Source organism: Chiloscyllium plagiosum, unplaced genomic scaffold, assembly GCF_037043375.1.
Source record: "Chiloscyllium plagiosum isolate Xiang-an unplaced genomic scaffold, Cpla_swu_hap1 HiC_scaffold_15, whole genome shotgun sequence".
Lineage (NCBI taxonomy): Eukaryota > Metazoa > Chordata > Chondrichthyes > Orectolobiformes > Hemiscylliidae > Chiloscyllium > Chiloscyllium plagiosum.
Window position 1 is genome coordinate 6,219,532 of NW_028270153.1, and position 18,525 is coordinate 6,238,056.

General features: G+C 46.7%; 1 protein-coding gene across 1 annotated transcript in view; it reads left to right on the plus strand.

Moving 5' to 3' along the window:
- col9a3 (collagen, type IX, alpha 3) overlaps positions 1–18,525 on the plus strand; it is a 287,297-nt gene that overhangs the window by 24,880 nt on the left and 243,892 nt on the right. Inside the window, exons 3-5 of the mRNA XM_043710900.2 lie at positions 6,165–6,200; positions 6,322–6,393; positions 17,782–17,835. Coding sequence (XP_043566835.2) covers positions 6,165–6,200; positions 6,322–6,393; positions 17,782–17,835 — 162 coding nt within the window. The remainder of the gene's footprint in view (positions 1–6,164; positions 6,201–6,321; positions 6,394–17,781; positions 17,836–18,525) is intronic.

Below are 18,525 nucleotides of genomic sequence, written 5' to 3' on the forward strand. Positions count from 1 at the left end.
ATTCAGGGGAGACCATTTAGGACGGAGATAAGGAGACATTTATTCACCTAAAGTGTGGAGAGCCTGTGGAATTCATTACCACAGGAAGTAGTTGATGCCAAAACATTGAATGTCTTCAAGAGGTAGCTAGATATAGCACTTGGGGCAAATGGGACCAAAGGTTATGGGGAGAAAGCAGGATTAGGTTATTGAGTTGGACAGGTAAAAACAATGACTGCAGATGCTGGAAACCAGATTTCTGGATCAGTGGTGCTGGAAGAGCACAGCAGTTCAGGCAGCATCCAAGGAGCTTCAATCAGCCATGATCGTGATGAATGGTGGAGCAGGCTCGAAGGGCCGAATGGCCTCCTCCTGCTCCTTTTTTCTATTTTTCTATGTTTCTATGTTTGTTTTCGTAAACTTCACCACCTCTGTACCTAACTCTATCAATCTCAATCAAGTCAAGATCCAGTCTCCATGATCTTATGAGGGACAGGGTGCCAGAAAGCCTTTGAGTAAAGATATGCTCATCTGTTGCATCAGGATCAAGAGTGGGATCATTATAAAAAGAGACACATACCTGCAGGGAGTTTCACTGACAATCCCCAAAAATCCAAAGCATAAACAAAATCCCTGTTTAAAATTCTCCAATATATTATACAGAGTTACAAACAAATCCAGAGTGTTCACCAAAGAAAAAAGTTCTTTCTTTATCTAGTGAATGGTTAGAATTTGGAACTCACTTTGGGGTAGATAGTGTAGATGCTTTCAGAAGGAAACTGGATAAGTCCATGAGAGAAGAGGAATTAAAAAGGGAAACTGAAATGTTGGGAGGTGGTCAATGGAATAGGAGGAGGCCCAAGTGGAGGATAAACAGTGGTACAGGGTAGTTGGGCTGAATGGCCAGGTTTAATGCTGTACATTCCAGCTAATGAAGACTTCCTTTGGTATTCACTATCTGTACGTTCTCATTGCAGAATTTTAAAAATTTAATTAAAAAGTATTAAATTTAAATAAGGGCAATTACGAAAGCTTGAAAGCAGAGCTGGCTAAAGTGGGTTGGCAAATTAGGTTAAAGGTCGGCTCAATACAGGTGCAATGACAGACATTAAAGGGGTTATTTCAGAACACACAGAACAGATACACATTCCAAAGAGAAAGAAAATTTTCAAATAGGGACCCATCACCTTGGTTAAACAAGAAACGTTAAAGATTATATTGAACTAAATGGAGTTTAAAATCAGAATCCGGACAAATATGAGGTGATGCATTTTGCAAAGGTCAAGTGCAGGTGGAAATTATACAATGAATAGCAGAACCCTTAGGGGTATTGATATGCAGAGGGAGCTGGGTGTGCAGGTCCACAGATCACTGGAGGTGGCAGTGCATGTAGATAAGGTAGCAAAAAAAGGCATATGGCAGGCTTGCCTTCTTTGGAAGGGGCATTGTGTATAACGATAGGCAAGTTATGCTGCAGCTTTATAGAACTTTAATTAGGCCACACTTGGAATATTGCGTACAGTTCTGGTCATCACACTACCAGAAGGTGTGGATGCTTTGGAGAGGGTACAGAAAAGGTTTAGGAGAAAGTGAGGACTGCAGATGCTGGAGATCAGAGTCGAGAGTGTGGTGCTGGAAAAGCACAGCAGGTCAGGCAGCATCTGAGGAGCAGGGGAATTAATGTTTTGGGCTTGATTCCTGATGAAAGGCTTATGCCCGAAACATTGATTCTCCTGCTCCTCGGATGCTGCCTGACCTGCTGTGCTTTTCCTGCACCACATTCACAACTAGAGAAAAGGTTTTCAAAGTCTGTGAGAAGATTTGTAGCTCGGGTGCTCATTGTTGTGGTTCTGTTCGCCGAGCTGGGAATTTGTGTTGCAGACGTTTCGTCCCCTGTCTAGGTGACATCCTCAGTGCTTGGGAGCCTCCTGTGAAGCGCTTCTGTGATCTTTCCTCCGGCATTTGTAGTGGTTTGAATCTGCCGCTTCCGGTTGTCAGTTCCAGCTGTCCATTGCAGTGGTCGGTATATTGGGTCCAGGTCGATGTACTTATTGATTGAACCTGTGGATGAGTGCCATGCCTCTAGGAATTCCCTGGCTGTTCTCTGTTTGGCCTCTAGGAATTCCCTGGCTGTTCATATATTTGGTTGTCACCCAGAGATGGGTGACAACCAAATATATGAACAAATCAACGGCATACCCATGGGCTCACCCATCTCTGGTCTCATAGCAGAAGGATAATGCAAAGATTAGAACAGTCTTACCGCAAATTCAACCCAAACTCTGGGATCAGATATGTGGATGACGCCTTTGTAAACATTAAAAACACAGAAATAGAAAACACACACCGGATCATCAACGCCACACTCTCAGGAATCAGATTCACTAGAGAGGAAGAAAATGACAACCAACTCCCATTCCTAGACGTGATGGTACAGAGAACACCGAACGGAGAATTCACCACAAAGGTATACAGGAAAGCCCCACACACAGATCAAGTCCTGAACTACGAAAGCAACCACCCCAATACACACAAAAGAGGTTGCATCAAAACACTGTTCAAAAGGGCCACAACACACTGCAGTACACCAGAACTGCAAAAAGAGGAAGAAGAACACCTATACAACGTATTCGCCAAAAACAGATACCCCCGCAATTTCATCAACAGATGCCTAAGGGAAAGACAACGGAATGAGGACATGCCACAACCCAAAGGACTAGCCACATTACCATACATCAAGAGCATTTTCGAACTGACAGCCAGACTACTGCGACCACTAGGACTCCTAACAGCACACAAACCAACAGCCACTCTCAGACAACAACTCACCAGAACGAAGGACCCATTACCCAGCATGAGCAAAACCAATGTAGTGTACAAAATCCCATGCAAGGACTGCACAAAACACTACATAGGACAAACAGGAAGACAGCTAACGATCCGCATCCATGAACACCAACTAGCCACGGAACGACACGGCCAGCTATCCTTCGTAGCCACATATGCAGATGACAAGCAACATGAATTCGACTGGGACAACACTACTATTACAGGACAAGCCAAACAGAGAACAGCCAGGGAATTCCTAGAGGCATGGCATTCATCCACAGGTTCAATTAATAAGCACATTGACCTGGACCCAATATACCGACCACTGCAGCGGACAGCTGGAACTGACAACCGGAAGCGGCAGGGACAAACCACTACAAATGCCGGAGGAAACATCACAGAAGCGCTTCACAGGAGGCTCCCAAGCACTGAGGATGTCACCTAGACAGGGGACGAAACGTCTGCAACACAAATTCCCAGCTCAGCGAACAGAACCACAACATAGAAAAGGTTTATTAGGATGTTCCCTGGTATGGGGGATTTTAGCAATGAAGAAAGTTGGATAGACTGGGTGTGTTTTCACTGGAATGCAGGAGACTGAGGGACGACCTGATGGGAGTTTATAAGACTGTGAACGGCATGGATGGAGTGGAAAGGATGAGGTTTTTTCCCAGGGTGGAGGGGTCAATTACTAGGGGACACAGGTTCAAGGTGCCGAGGGGTGTTTATAAGAGATGTGCAAGGCAAGTTTTTCCCACAAAGGGTGGTGAGTGCCTGGAACATGCTGCCAGAGGAAGGGGTGGAAGCAGACACAATAGCAGTATTCAAGAAGCACCGGGACAAATACATGAATAGGAAGGGAATAGAGGGATAGGCATCCTGTAAGGGAAGACAGTTTTAGTATGGAGGGGCAAAATGTGTCAGCACAGGCTTAGAGGGCCGAAGGGCCTGTTCCTGTGCTGTAATGTTCTTTGTTCTTTGTTTTTCGTAAAAGAAAAAAGAAGCATCTAATTGTGAAAAGACATGTGGCAGTTCAGAAGGTTGGACAGAATATGGATAAAGCAAAGATAACCACAAAAAAGAGAGAAAAATCAAATATGAGAGAAAGCTAACCAGAAATAAAAGAATGATTGTAAAAGTTTCTATAATTATTTAAAGAAGAAGAGTTAACAAAGTAACCATTGGTCCTTTGGAAACTGAGACTGGGGAACTCATGATGGAAAATAAGGAAATAGTGAATGAATCGTACAGGTATTTTTTATCAGTCTTCACTATAAAGATACTGTGGAGGTGCTGGTGTTGGACTAGGATGGACAAAGTCAAAAGTCAGATGATACCAGGTTATAGTCCAACAGGTTCATTTATCATCACCAATTTTTGGAGCACTGCTCCTTCATCAGGTGGAGTGATTTCAAATAAACCTGTTGGACTATAACCTGATGTTGTCTGACTTCTGACTGGCACTATGTCGGATTAAATTAACATCCTAGAATCGATTATAAATTAGAAAATGGAAAGAAGGGAGGAAGAAGTGTAAATTGTCAGAGCTGCAGGCTGGGTCCTGATGTTCCTAGGGCCATAAAAGAAGTGACTAGTGAGGTAGTTGATACAATGGCTTTCACTTTCCACATCTCACTTGATTCGGGGATGGTCCCTAAACGAAAGTGAAAGGTAACTCATTTAGTCAAAAAGCCAGGGAGAAAGGAAACAGGAAACTGTAGACCAGTTAGCTTTTGTCAAAGGGAAAATGTTAGAAGCTATTACCAAATAAATTAAAACAGGGCACTATATCCACATGGGGATATGTTCAAGATAATCTGGAAGAGTCAACATGGTTTTAAGAACAGGAAATCACATTTGACCAATAGATTGAAGTTCTTTGAGAAAATAGCACATGGGGAACCAGTGGATGTCCTAAGATTTCCAGAAGGTGTTTGATAAGGTTCCACATAAAAAAATTACTGTGGAAGCTTGCACAAGTGGTAATATATTGACATGAATAGAAGATTCAAGATTAGAGTGGTGCTGGAAAAGCACAGCAGGTCAGCCAGCATCTGAGGAGCAGGAAAATCGACGTTTTGGGCAAAAGTCCTTCATCAGGAAATAGAAGATTGGCTGGTTAACACTAAGCAGAGAGTGAGTCTTTTTCAGATTGGTAAGATGTCACGAGTGGTATACCACAGGGATCAGTGCCATGTCCTCAACTCTTTACAGTTTATGAAAATGATATTGGTGAAGTGACAGAGGTACGGTTGCTAAATTCGCTGCTGACAAAGATAGATAGGAAAGGAGGTTGTGAGAAGGACGCAAGGAGGCTACAAAGAAGATATTGTTTGGCTGAGAGAGTGGACAAAGATGGGGTAAATGGAATATAATGTGGGGAAAATGTCAAATTGTCCATTTCAGCAGGAAGAATAAAAAGAAGCATGTTATCTAAATAATGAGAGGTTACAGAGTTCTGAGATCAGAGCGATCTGGGTCCTTGTGCATGAATCACAAAAGGTCAGTCCATAGGTACAGCAAGTAATTGGGAAAGTTAATATTACAGTCTATCGTGGGGGTGGTTCAATACAATAGTATCATGCATCAGTTATACAGGAAATGGTGAGACCACATCTGGAGCACAGTGTACAGTATTAGTCTCCTCATTTAAGGAAGAATATATATATAATTAGTGGAGGCAGATCAGTAAACCTTTACTGGACAAATAGCTGGAATGAGCAGATAGTTTTATGAGGAAACATTGGAGAGACTCGGCATGTAAATGCTGTAGTTTGGAAGCATAAGAGGTAACGGATTGAAATGTGTAAAATCCTGAGGGGACCTTGACAAAGTCAGTGTGGAACTGATGTCTCCTCTATGGAAGAATCAGGAACTACAGGTTTCTAGTTTAATAATGAGGGGGTCACCATCTGAACTGAAATTAACCAAAAGAAAAGTTCTGGCAGACCGTCTAGAGTGCGTGTTACTGAAAAGGTGGTGGAAGCGGGTCCCTGGGTGTTTTTACACAGGAAGCCAGGTTGCAGTCCAACAAGTTTGTTTGAAAATACAAGCTTGTGATTTCAAATAAACCTGTCGGACTATAACCTGGTGTTGTGTAACTTCTGAGACTTAGTCCTCCTCAGTCCAACACTGGCGTCTCCACACCATGGATATTTCGAAGGCTGAGGAAGGGGAGATTCCCGCTAGGCAAAGGGAGTGGCATGTTAAGCAGGAAGGTGGATTGGAGGTTACAGTCTTCCTGAAGCACGTGTGTGGGGCTGAATGGCCTCCTCCTGTTCCTGATTCTCGCCGGTTTGTAATAAAGTTCAATGTTTCCACCTGGAACTGACGCTTGTTTCTTTTCTGGTGAACAGGGTGAGCCGGGACCAGCGGGTTTGCCAGGCCCTCCGGTAAGTTTTGGTCCATTGGTTTGAATAATTCAGAGAGCAGAGCCACCGAGCTGTGCATACTCGTGGCAGCTTGTCATTCCATGGCCCTGTCTGCTCTGATGTTCCTCTTCTTTCTCCTCAGGGTGTACCAGGGGAACCAGGAGACCCCGGGAGTCCTGGACCTCCTGGCCTTGCTGGCCTTCCAGGAATCGATGTGAGTCAAGCCTTTTAGGTTCTCACCTACTTCTTGATTTCTAAACCCACAGCGTGTTGTAAACAATCAAATCTCCACTCTCCCTGCATTTCCCCCAAATATCATAAAGGCCTGCACAACAAAGGGAGTGCATTTGGAGTATAGGCGCTACAGCAATGTAAGGAAACATAGCACACACTTTGCTAACAGGGAGATCCCAGAAACAGTAATTGGGATTCATGTGAATTAGGAACAGGAGGAGGCCATTCACCATTCAATAAAGTCCTTGATCTGAGAGTAATCTCAGCTTCCCATTTCTGTCTAACACCGACACCCTTTGCCTCCCTTGTCAGTCAGGACTCCACCTATCTCGGTCTTAGACCCCACCTTCATCATTCTCTGGGGCTACACCGCAGATCAGCCACGATATCATTGAATGGCAGAACAGGCTCGAGGGGCTGAATGGCCTACTGCTTTTCCTATGGAAGAGAGTTTTAACACCCAGGACTCTCTGAGTGAAACAGAATTCTCATTGTTGCCATCTCCAAAGAGATGACCCCTCATTTTAAACCGGGTCCCGGTTCCTTGTCTCTCCCACGAGGGGAAATGTCCACTCAGCATCCACCCTGTAAGGTCCTCTCTAGATCTTATACATCTCAAAGCGATCCTGTTCCTCAAACCATGAGGAAGAGGAGACTGGATCCCTGGTAAGCGAGAGCTGAGAGGTTACTGGGGGAAGGTGGGAATGGGAGAGAATCAGCTCAGCTCTGATCTTGTCGAGTTCAGATGTACGTTCAAGAAAGATAGTACCGTTGGCAGTGCAGCACCCCACATTGTCACCCTGGAGAGTCTTGTACTTATAATCATAGAATCCCTACAGTGTGGAAACAGGCCATTTGGCCCAACAAGTTCACACTCACCCTCTGAAGAGGCTTCTACAGTAGCCCCAGAGAATGATGAAGGTGGGGTCTAAAACCGAGATAGGTGGAGTCCTGACTAACAAGGGAGGCAAAGGGTGTCGGTGTTAGACAGGAATGGGAAGCTGAGATTACTTCCTGAGATCAAGGACGTTATTGAATGGTGAATGGCCTCCTCCTGTTCCTAATTCACATGAATCCCAATTACTGTTTCTGGGATCTCCCTGTTAGAAGGTAGAAGAGGCTTCTACCTCCTGCCCAAAATCCACAAACCTGACTGCCCCAGCCGACCCATTGTCTCCGCCTGCTCCTGCCTCACCGAACTCATCTCTGCATACCTCAACACGGTCCTGTCCCCCTTAGTCCAAGAACTCCCCACCTACGTTCGGGACACCACCCATGCCCTCCACCTCCTCCATGATTTTCGCTTCCCCGGTCCCCAACGCCTTATCTTCACCATGGACCTCCAGTCCCTGTACATCTCCATCCCCCTTCACGAAGGACTTAAAGCCCTCCACTTCTTCCTTTCCCGCCGTACCAACCAGTACCATTCCACTGACACCCTCCTTCGACTGACTGAACTGGTCCTCACCCTGAACAACTTCTCTTTCCAATCCTCCCACTTCCTCCAAACGAAAGGAGTAGCCATGGGCACCCGCATGGGCCCCAGCTATGCCTGCCTCTTCGCAGGATATGTGGAACAGTCCATCTACCGCAACTACACTGGCCCGACCCCCCACCTTTTCCTCCGCTACATCGATGACTGTATTGGCGCAGCCTCGTGCTCCCACGAGGAGGTTGAACAGTTCATCCACTTCACCAACACCTTCCACCCCGACCTCAAATTCACCTGGACAGTCTCAGATTCCTCCCTCCCCTTCCTCGACCTTTCTATTTCTATCTCAGGCGACCGAATCAACACGGACATCTACTACAAACCGACTGACTCCCACAGCTACCTGGACTACACCTCTTCCCACCCTGCCCCCTGTAAAAACGCCATCCCATTCTCCCAATTCCTTTGACTCCGCCGCATCTGCTCCCAGGAGGACCAGTTCCAAAAACGTACAACCCAGATGGCCTCCTTCTTCAAGGACCGCAATTTCCCCCCCAACGTGGTCGACGATGCCCTCCACCGCATCTCTTCCACTTCCCGCTCCTCCGCCCTTGAGCCCCGCCCCTCCAACCGCCACCAGGACAGAACCCCACTGGTCCTCACCTACCACCCCACCAATCTCCATGTACAGCGTATCATCCGCCGTCATTTCCGCCACCTCCAAACGGACCCCACCACCAAGGATATATTTCCCTCCCCTCCCCTATCAGCGTTCCGTAAAGACCACTCCCTCCGTGACTCCCTCGTCAGATCCACACCCCCCACCAACCCAACCTCCACTCCCGGCACCTTCCCCTGCAACCCCAGGAAGTGCAAAACTTGTGCCCACACCTCCCCCCTTACTTCCCTCCAAGGCCCCAAAGGAAACTTCCATATCTGCCACAAATTCACCTGCACCTCCACACACATCATCTATTGCATCCGCTGCACCCGATGTGGCCTCCTCTATATTGGGGAGACAGGCCGACTACTTGCGGAGCGTTTCAGAGAACACCTCTGGGACACCCGGACCAACCAACCCAACCACTCCGTGGCTCAACACTTCAACTCCCCCTCCCACTCCACCAAGGATATGCAGGTCTTTGGACTCCTCCATCGCCAGACCACAACAACACGACGGTTGGAGGAAGAGCGCCTCATCTTCCGCCTAGGAACCCTCCAACCACAAGGGATGAACTCGGATTTCACCAGTTTCCTCATTTCCCCTCCCCCCACCTTGTCTCAGTCAAATCCCTCAAACTCAGCACCACCTTCCTAACCTGCAATCTTCTTCCTGACCTCTCTGCCCCCACCCCACTCTGACCTATCACCCTCACCTTGACCTCTTTCCACCTATCGCATTTCCAACGCCCCTCCCCCAAGTCCCTCCTCCCTACCTTTTATCTTAGCCTGCTGGACAAACTTTCCTCATTCCTGAAGAAGGGCTTATGCCCGAAACGTCGATTCTCCTGTTCCCTGGATGCTGCCTGATCTGCTGCGCTGTTCCAGCAACACATTTTCAGCTCTGATCTCCAGCATCTGCAGACCTCACTTTCTCCTCTGAAGAGTAACCTACCCAGACTCATTCCCCTACCCTATTACTCTACATCTCCCCTGAGTAATGCACTTACCCTTCACATCCCTGAACACTGTGGGCAATTTCCCATGGCCAATCCATTTAACCTTCACATCCCTGAACACTGTGGGGCAATTTAGCATGACCAATCCACCCTAACCTGCACATCTTTGGACTGTGGGAGGAAACCGGAGGAAACCCATGTAGATAGAACATAGAACATAGAACAGTACAGCACAGAGCAGGCCCTTCAGCCCACGATGTTGTGCCGACCATTGATCCTCATGTATACACCCTCAAGTTTCTGTGACCATATGCATGTCCAGTAGTCTCTTAAATGTTCCCAATGACCTTGCTTCCACAACTGCTGCTGGCAACGCATTCCATGCTCTCACAACTCTCTGTGTAAAGAACCCGCCTCTGACATCGCCTCTATACATTCCTCCAACGAGCTTAAAGCTATGACCCCTCGTGTTAGCCATTTCTGCCCTCGGAAATAGTCTCTGGCTATCGTCTCTATCTATGCCTCTCATTATCTTATACACCTCAATTAGGTCCCCTCTCCTCCTCCTCCTTTTCTTCAATGAAAAAAGTCTGAGCTCAGTCAACCTCTCTTCATAAGATAAGCCCTCCAGTCCAGGCAGCATCCTGGTAAACCTCCTCTGAACCCTCTCCAAAGCATCCACATCTTCCCTATAATAGGGCGACCAGAACTGGACGCAGTATTCCAAGTGCGGTCTAACCAAAGTTTTATAGAGCTGCAACAAGATCTCACGACTCTTAAACTCAATCCCCCTGTTAATGAAAGCCAAAATACCATATGCTTTCTTAACAACCCTGTCCACTTGGGTAGCCATTTTAAGGGATCTATGTACCTGCACACCAAGATCCCTCTGTTCCTCCACACTGCCAAGAATCCTATCCTTAATCCTGTACTCAGCTTTCAAATTCGACCTTCCAAAATGCATCACCTCGCATCACCCAGGTTAAACTCCATCTGCCACCTCTCAGCCCATCTCAGCATCCTGTCAATGTCCCACTGCAGCCTACAACAGCCCTCTATACTGTCAATGACACCTCCAACCTTTGTGTCGTCTGCAAACTTGCTGACCCATCCTTCAATCCCCTCATCCAAGTCATTAATAAAAATTACAAACAGTACAGGCCCAAGGACAGAGCCCTGTGGAACACCACTCTCCACTGACTTCCAGGCAGAATATTTTTCTTCTACTACCACTCGCTGTCTTCTGTTGGCCAGCCAATTCTGTATCCAGACAGCTAAGTTCCCCTGTATCCCATTCCTCCTGACCTTCTGAATGAGCCTACCATGGGGAACCTTATCAAATGCCTTGCTGAAGTCCATAAATGCCTTGCTGAAGTTAGCATTGCTTCCCCACAACACCAGGGACCCGGGTTCGATTCCAGCCTCAGATGACTGTCTGTGTGGAGTTTGTTCCTTGTGTTTGTGTAGATTTCCTGCGGATGCTGTGGTTCCCTCCCACTGTCTAAGATACGGGGAGAATGTGTAAACTCCACACAGACAGTCACACAAGGCTGGAATCGAACCTGGGTCCCTGCTGCTGTGAGGCAGCAGTGTTAACCACTGAGCCACTGTGCCACCCAACTATCTCCTGGTGGATTTGATACAGACAATAAAATGTAACATTTTCTCTTGCTGGTGGAGTCTAAGACAAAGGTGCGTAAGCTACAGATCCAGGTGTAGAGGGGTGAGGTTACCTCTCTTCATACAAAGGCCAATGGAAGTGTGGTATTCTCTCTCGAACAGAAAAACAAAGCTCGTTTAATTAATTGATGGATATTTGCTGGACAAAGGAATAAAAAGATATGAAGCTGTGGGGTGGCATGCTGGCTCAGCGGTTAGCATTGCTTCCCCACAACACCAGGGACCCGGGTTCGATTCCAGCCTCAGATAACTGTCTGTGTGGAGTTTGTTCCTTGTGTTTGTGAGGATTTCCTGCGGATGCTGTGGTTCCCTCCCATGGTCTAAGGATGTGCAGTTTAGGTGGATTGGGAAATTACCCACTAGTGTCCAGGGATGAGCAGTTTAGTTGTTGGAAATGCAGGTTTACCAGGATGGGTCTGGGTGGGGTGCTGTTCACAGGGGCAGTGTGTTCTCAGTGGGCTGAATGGTCTGCTTCCACTGTAGGGATTCTATAATTCTCAGCCTGGAGTGCACCTGACGAAGGGGCAGTGCTATGAAAGCTTGTGGTTTCAAATAAACCTGTTGGACTAAAAACTGGTGTGTGACAGTGAATGCAGACTGTGAGTGGAGCATATAACTGGGGATGTCACAAGGTATTGGGGACAACCTACCCCACCTCGGACAAGAAATACACAAAGTTATCGAGAACATCAGAGACCAACCCTGCAACTTCAGTGTCTGGGATTGCCACAGTTAGAGAGAGTGATTGTTCCTCCAGCTCAATGGGGAGCTGCTGCTCAGTGACTGTGTGTTATTTAATGACTCTCTCTGCTGACTCTCACTTCCTGTGAAGGCTCATTAATGAGACGAGGGTGGACGGTTCTTAATCAGATTAGAGCAGAGCTAGTGTTGAAGCAACAAACTTTACTGGGCAGAAACAAGTCAAAGCAGTGAACGCTGGAATTAAACCATACGCCAGCAAGAAACAGCTGGATGATTTGGGTTGAGGTCTGTAAGACCATAGCACATAGGAACAGGAGGAGGCCATTCAACCCCTTGAGTCTAATCTGCCATTCAACAGGATCATGGCTGATTTAACATTTCTCATGTCCACTTTCCTGCCCTTTCCCCTGAATTCACTGACTGATCAAGAATCTGTCTCAGCCTTAAATGTACACCAGGACTCTGCCCCACCCCCACCCCCCCACTCCAACTCTCTGTGGCAAGAAGTTCCAAAGACACACAACCCTTTGAGAGAAGAAATTCCTCCTCATCTCAATCTTAAATTGGTGCCCCTTTATTCTGAGACTATACTCTCTGGTCGTAATCTGTCCCATGAGGGGAAACATCCTCTCAGCATTGACCCTACCAAGCCTCTTCAGAATCCGATATGTTTCAATAAGATCACCTCTCATTCTTCTGAACTCCAAGGAGTAGAGTCCCAACCTGTTTCACCTTTGCTCATAAGACAATCCCTCCGTACCGAGGGTCATCCTAGTGAACCTTCTCTGAACTGCCTCCAGTGAAACAATATCTTTCCTTAAATAAGGGACCAACGCTGCTCTCAGTGCTCCAGATGTGGTCTCACCAGCCCCTTGTACAGTTACAGTAAGACTTCCCTTCTCTTATACTCCAAACCGCTTGAAATAAGGCCCAACATTCCACGACCGTTCCTGATTACCTGCTGCCCCTGTGTGCTGGCTTTCTGTGTTTCGTGCACAAGTCCCCCCAAGACCCTTTGTGTTGCACATTTCTGTTGTTTCTCCCGGTTTAATTTGTTCTTTTGTTCTTCTTTCCAAAATGAACAACTTTGCGTTTTCCGACATTTTATTCCACTTGCAAAATTATTGCAAAATTAATCTCTCAATATCTCCTTGTAAACTGTTTGTATCCCTCTCACAACCTATTTCCATCTATTTACTGTCGTCTGCAAATTTAACTGAAGTCCATTCCCTTCCTTCCTCCCAATCATTAGTATATATTGTAAACAGTTGTGATCCCAGCACTGATCCCTGTGGAACCCACTGGTCACAGGTCGATAAACCTGAAAAAAAGACCCTTATGCCCACTCAGTGTTTCCTGTCCATGAGCCAATTCTATGCATTAAAAGAATGCTGGAAATCTCCGTTTGGGAGGTGGGAGGTGGTGACATAATGGAACTATCACTGATAATCCAGGATCCCATGATAATGTTCTGGGGACCTGGGTTTGAATCTCAGCATAGCAGTTAGTGCAATCTGAATTCAATAAAAATCTGGAATTATAGGAAAATAATCTAATACTAGCTGATATCAATGGTTCTTTCAGCCTTTTCGGGAAGGAAATCTGCTATCCTTACCTAGTCTGGTCTAAATGTAACCTCCAGACCCACAGCAACGTCTTTAACTGCTCTCTGGCAATAAATGCTGGATTAGCTAGTGATGCCCACAATGAATAAAAAAGTACATATTATCAAAAAGAACTTCATTCTACAGTACCTTTCCTGATATCAGGATGTCGCAAAATGCTACATCTATTCATGAGGCATGCAGTTGTAACTTTCCACCTCTAGCACATCAGGACAAACACAAGAATGCCAAATTTCAAATCTCTTTGAAATTTGGTATTCTTGCAGCTGTTCTGATCTGTGCAAAACGGAAAGCTTCAATACTATTTCCCTTTCAGTAGCAACACCCAGGTTCTGGGCAGTTTTCTGTTTTCATTGTATTCATTAAGAGTTTAATATTACTATCAGAGCATTAGGAATATTCTTCTACTCTTCTTTGAAATAACAAGCAACATAAAATCTTTTACATTCAGGTTAGTTGGGCCTCAGTTTAACAACTCTGCTGAAAGCTGGGTCCTCCAACAGTGCAGCAATCCCTTTGTATGGCTCAGAGAGGGTCAGCCAAGTTTGCACACTCAGGGCTCTGGAGTGAAACTTTAAATCCACAACTTCCTGACGATGATATGACTGGGCAGTGACTGAGCCAACAGGCAACAGCCAGAATTTAATCACCTGGGCGGAAATGTAAAACTTTGTTAACAAAGTCAATCCCACACACAAATACTCTCTCTCACACACACAGACTCTCTCTCTCACTCTCTCTCTCTCACACACACACATATTCACTCTCGCTCACACATACTCTCTCTCACACGCACACACTCATTCACACTCTCTCAGACTTACACAGACACATTCTTTCACACACACACACTGTCTCACATACACTCATACTCTCTCACACGCACTCATACTCTCTCACACTCTATCTCATATACACGCATCACACACACTCACTCATACTCTCTTACTCACACACTCACACACATACTCACATGAACAAATTCTGCTAACACACACACTCACACTCATGCACATGCATACACACTCATTCGCAGTTGCACACACTCACATGTTCAAACACATACTTACACAAAGACACTAACACATACACAAACACAGTAACACACACACAAACACACACGAACACAGGCATGTGCACACAAACACATCACTCACACTCATACTAACACACACATAACCTCACACATGCACACTCACTCACTCACACAAACACACACACTAGCACACATTCTCACTAACATATGGATTCAATGCCTACTCACATGAAGTTAAAAATCACACAACACCAGGTTATAGTCCAACAGGTTTAATTGGAAGCACACTAGCTTTCAGAGCGTTGCTCCTTCATCAGGTGGTTGTGGACAATGCAGCAACCACCTGATAAAGGAGCGTCGCTCCGAAAGCTAGTGTGCTTCCAATTAAACCTGTTGGACTATAACCTGGTGTTGTGTGATTTTTAAATTTGTACACCCCAGTCCAACACCGGCATCTCCACATCATGACTGCTCACATGAAGGCACACTCAACACATACACTCTCTCTCTCTCTCTCACACACACACACACACACACACCACACACGCACACACACAGAGACACACACACGCGCATGCACACACACACACACACACATACCACACACACGCACACACATACCACACACACGCACACACACACCACACACACACGCACAGACACACACGCATACGCACACATACCACACACAAACCACACACACACACACACACACTCAGATTACAGAGTGACTCTTCACCCTGTTACTGCAGCAGTCTGCAACTGTATAAGGAATCATCTTGAATTCCCGCTCAGCAGATCCGTGAAGGTTTTTGTGTATAGTGTTCCTCACTGAGCTATCGTGAAACACAGACTGACAATCACACCAGGTAGCATACTTACAAGACTATGGGTGCTTGTCAGACTACACTTTCCTTAACACAACGTACCTTGTGCTAATCCGCCTGAGGCCATTAGTCTAGAGGGAGTTGAGAGGCCACTTTACAAATCTGGGTACACCAGATAAAGGTTGGGTCAACTGTGATGCCATACACAGTCAAATAGCTACCCTGATATAAGACTCTTTGAATAAGGTACTGGAGTGGCACAAAGACAAAGAATCAAGGTCCAATCTGATTGACATTTAGCTCTGATCCTTCTTTCTTCGTTGATTTGGGTTGCAATGCCATTCCAAATATCTGTAAAAATCTCTAACTCATTATTTATTAACTTGGGAAAATTAAGCGAACAGCAAGGACCGATAGACAGGAGTCCACAAAGGATGAGCATGGCCTATGGGATAAATCCCCATCTTTACCCGATATATTGCCATCTATTAGTCTGATGAAATAATTCCAAATCAAGAAGCAGAATCTTGAAGTTGGAGCTATTTTGTCCATGGATTCCCCTGCAAAACCCCCAACTCCTGTAGCTACTTTCACTACAGTTCTTCACACCCCACATCCTGCAAGGACTCCAACCCATTCTCCCAGTTCCATCGCCTATGTTGTATTTGGATAATGCCACCTTCCAAAACAGCACTGCTGACCAGGCTTCCTTTTTCCATTATGGTGGTTTCCTGCCCACTGCGGTTGGCAGGGCCTTCAACTGTATCTGACCTATCACCCGCTCTTACACCCTTGCCCCTTCCCATCACTCACAACAGTGTGATCAGGTCCCCCTTGTCCTCACTTCTCATCCCACCAACCGTCACATTCAATGGATCATTCTCTGCCATTTCAGACAACTCCAGCAGAATGCCACCACCAAACACATCTTTCCTTCACACCCTCATCTGCATTTCACAGGGATCGTTCCCTCCAGGTCACCCTAGTCCATTCCTCGATGACCACCAACACCATCCCCCCCCTTCCCATGTAAAAGCAGAAGGTGAAACCCCTGTCCCTTCCCCTCCTCCCTGTTCACCATCCAACAGCCTAAACAGGCTTTCCAGGTGAAGCAGCATTTCCCCTGGACCTCCTCCCAATCTTGTGGATTGTATTAACTGCAACCAATGTGGCCTCCTCTACATTGGAGAAAGTGAGGACTGCAGATGCTGGAGATCAGACCTGAAGAAGGGCTCATGCCCGAAACGTCGATTCTCCTGCTCCTTGGATGCTACCTGACCTGCTGCGCTTTTCCAGCAACACATTTTCAGCTCTACACTGGAGAAACCAAACACAGACTGGGTGACCACTTTGCAGAACACCCCCGTTCTATGCGTAAGCAGGGCCCTGACCTTCCCACAGCATCCTGCTCACATGCCCCACGTGTCTGTCCTTGTATGCTGCGGTGTTCCAGTGAATCCCAGCACAAACTGGAGGAACAATATCTCAGCTTCAGACCAGGCACTTTACAACCTTCTGGGCTTAACATGGAGATCGACACCTTCAAATTGTGAACCCATTCCCATTCCTTCCATCTCTTTTAGCTTTCCTTGTTCTATTCTCTGTCATGATGTCCTCTCTCTCCCCTCACCCCCACTCCAGTGGGACAGTCTGTCCTTTCCAATCTGACAGTTAGACACACCATTGCTCTGCTGTTCTCAAATTCCAATCATTTAGTTTGAACTATCAACATCCTTTCTCCTCCAGAACCCCTTCACTGCCCCCATGCCCCTCCTCCAGATATTGCAGAAACGCTGTCCCCTCCACACTTCACTCCGAGCCTGATGTAGAGTCATCTCGCTTGCTCTCACTCCATGGATGTTTCACATCAGCTCTGAATATGGCTGATATGTTTCTCAACCCCATTCTCCTGCCTTCTCTCCGTAACCCCTTCATCCCATTACTCGTCAAGATCCTATCTATCTCTGCCTTGACCTCCCAGCCCTCTGCAGTAATGAGTTCCACAGTGTCACCACCCTCTGGCTGAAGAAATTCCTCCTCATCTCACTCCAAAGGTCGTCCCTTCACTCTGAGGCTGTGCCCACGGGTCCTAGTCTCTCCTACTTGTGGAACCATCTTCTCCATATCCACTCTGTGATAGTTTCAATGGGGTCCCTCATCCTTCTAAACTCTATTGAGTCCTTCTGGTATTCCAAATAGATCATGTCCATTGGCTCCCTTTTGTCTAACCTGCTCGCTATCTCCTCAAAGAATTCTACGGGATTTGACAGGCATGATCTCTCCGTGACAAAGTCGTGCTGACTCTGCCCTGTGCACTTCCAGCGCTCCACATGCTTATCCTTAATAACGGAGTGGAAAGGGGCTGAATGGCCTACTCCTGTGCCTCTGTGGGGGTGGCTGTTCTTGGGGGCATTGAGCCAAACTAACAGCTTGTTTTGTTTCAACAGGGTCTGCCTGGTCCGGATGGAACTGCTGGTGCTGATGGAGCCCTTGGTGAAAGGGTGGGTTCCAGCGAAGATTGTTAAGTCTCCAAGTGGTTTGGAGACTGAGCTCCAAATGGCATTGGGGGGAGGGGAGAGGGTCCGGAAGAGATTCTGACTATGACGGGGGGTAGCTGGTGGTTCAGGAGGGGTGGGAGAGGAAATATTTATGGGGGGAGCAAGAGGTTCTGAATGCCTGTAGTTTTATTTCGAGCTTCCTTGCTTCACTCTGATTGAGATGTTCCATAGTTTGTTTTAGAGGATTATTTGAACTACACTCCCTCTCTCCTCGTGGATCTGCCCACTTGGGAATGATCCTTCGGTGGAAGGGCCAGGGTAAATCCCGCTTTAATGGGTGGGGTTCAGAACTATGTGTGGCAGAGAGGTGAATAGAGGAGTTTGCTTAAATCTGCAGGAGCCTTTGTAAAAACCACATTTAATTTTCAGCTGAGTGTCATCAGGAGAGCTGCACTGGGAGGGGGCAGACTGCGAGCCTGGGAGGAATGAGAGGCTGTGAGGGGTGGGGGTGAACTGGAAGAGGGCGGGGGAATATGACAGGGTGGGAAGTAGTGAGTGAGGGGTTGGGAGTCAAAGTGGAACAAGGGAAGCAGTGAAGAATGAGACGGCTGTGCAGGAAGATAGACAGAGAGAAGGCTGAGAGTGGGAGGGGGTAGGTATCAGGATAGAAAGGCTGTCGGAGAGAGCTGGGTG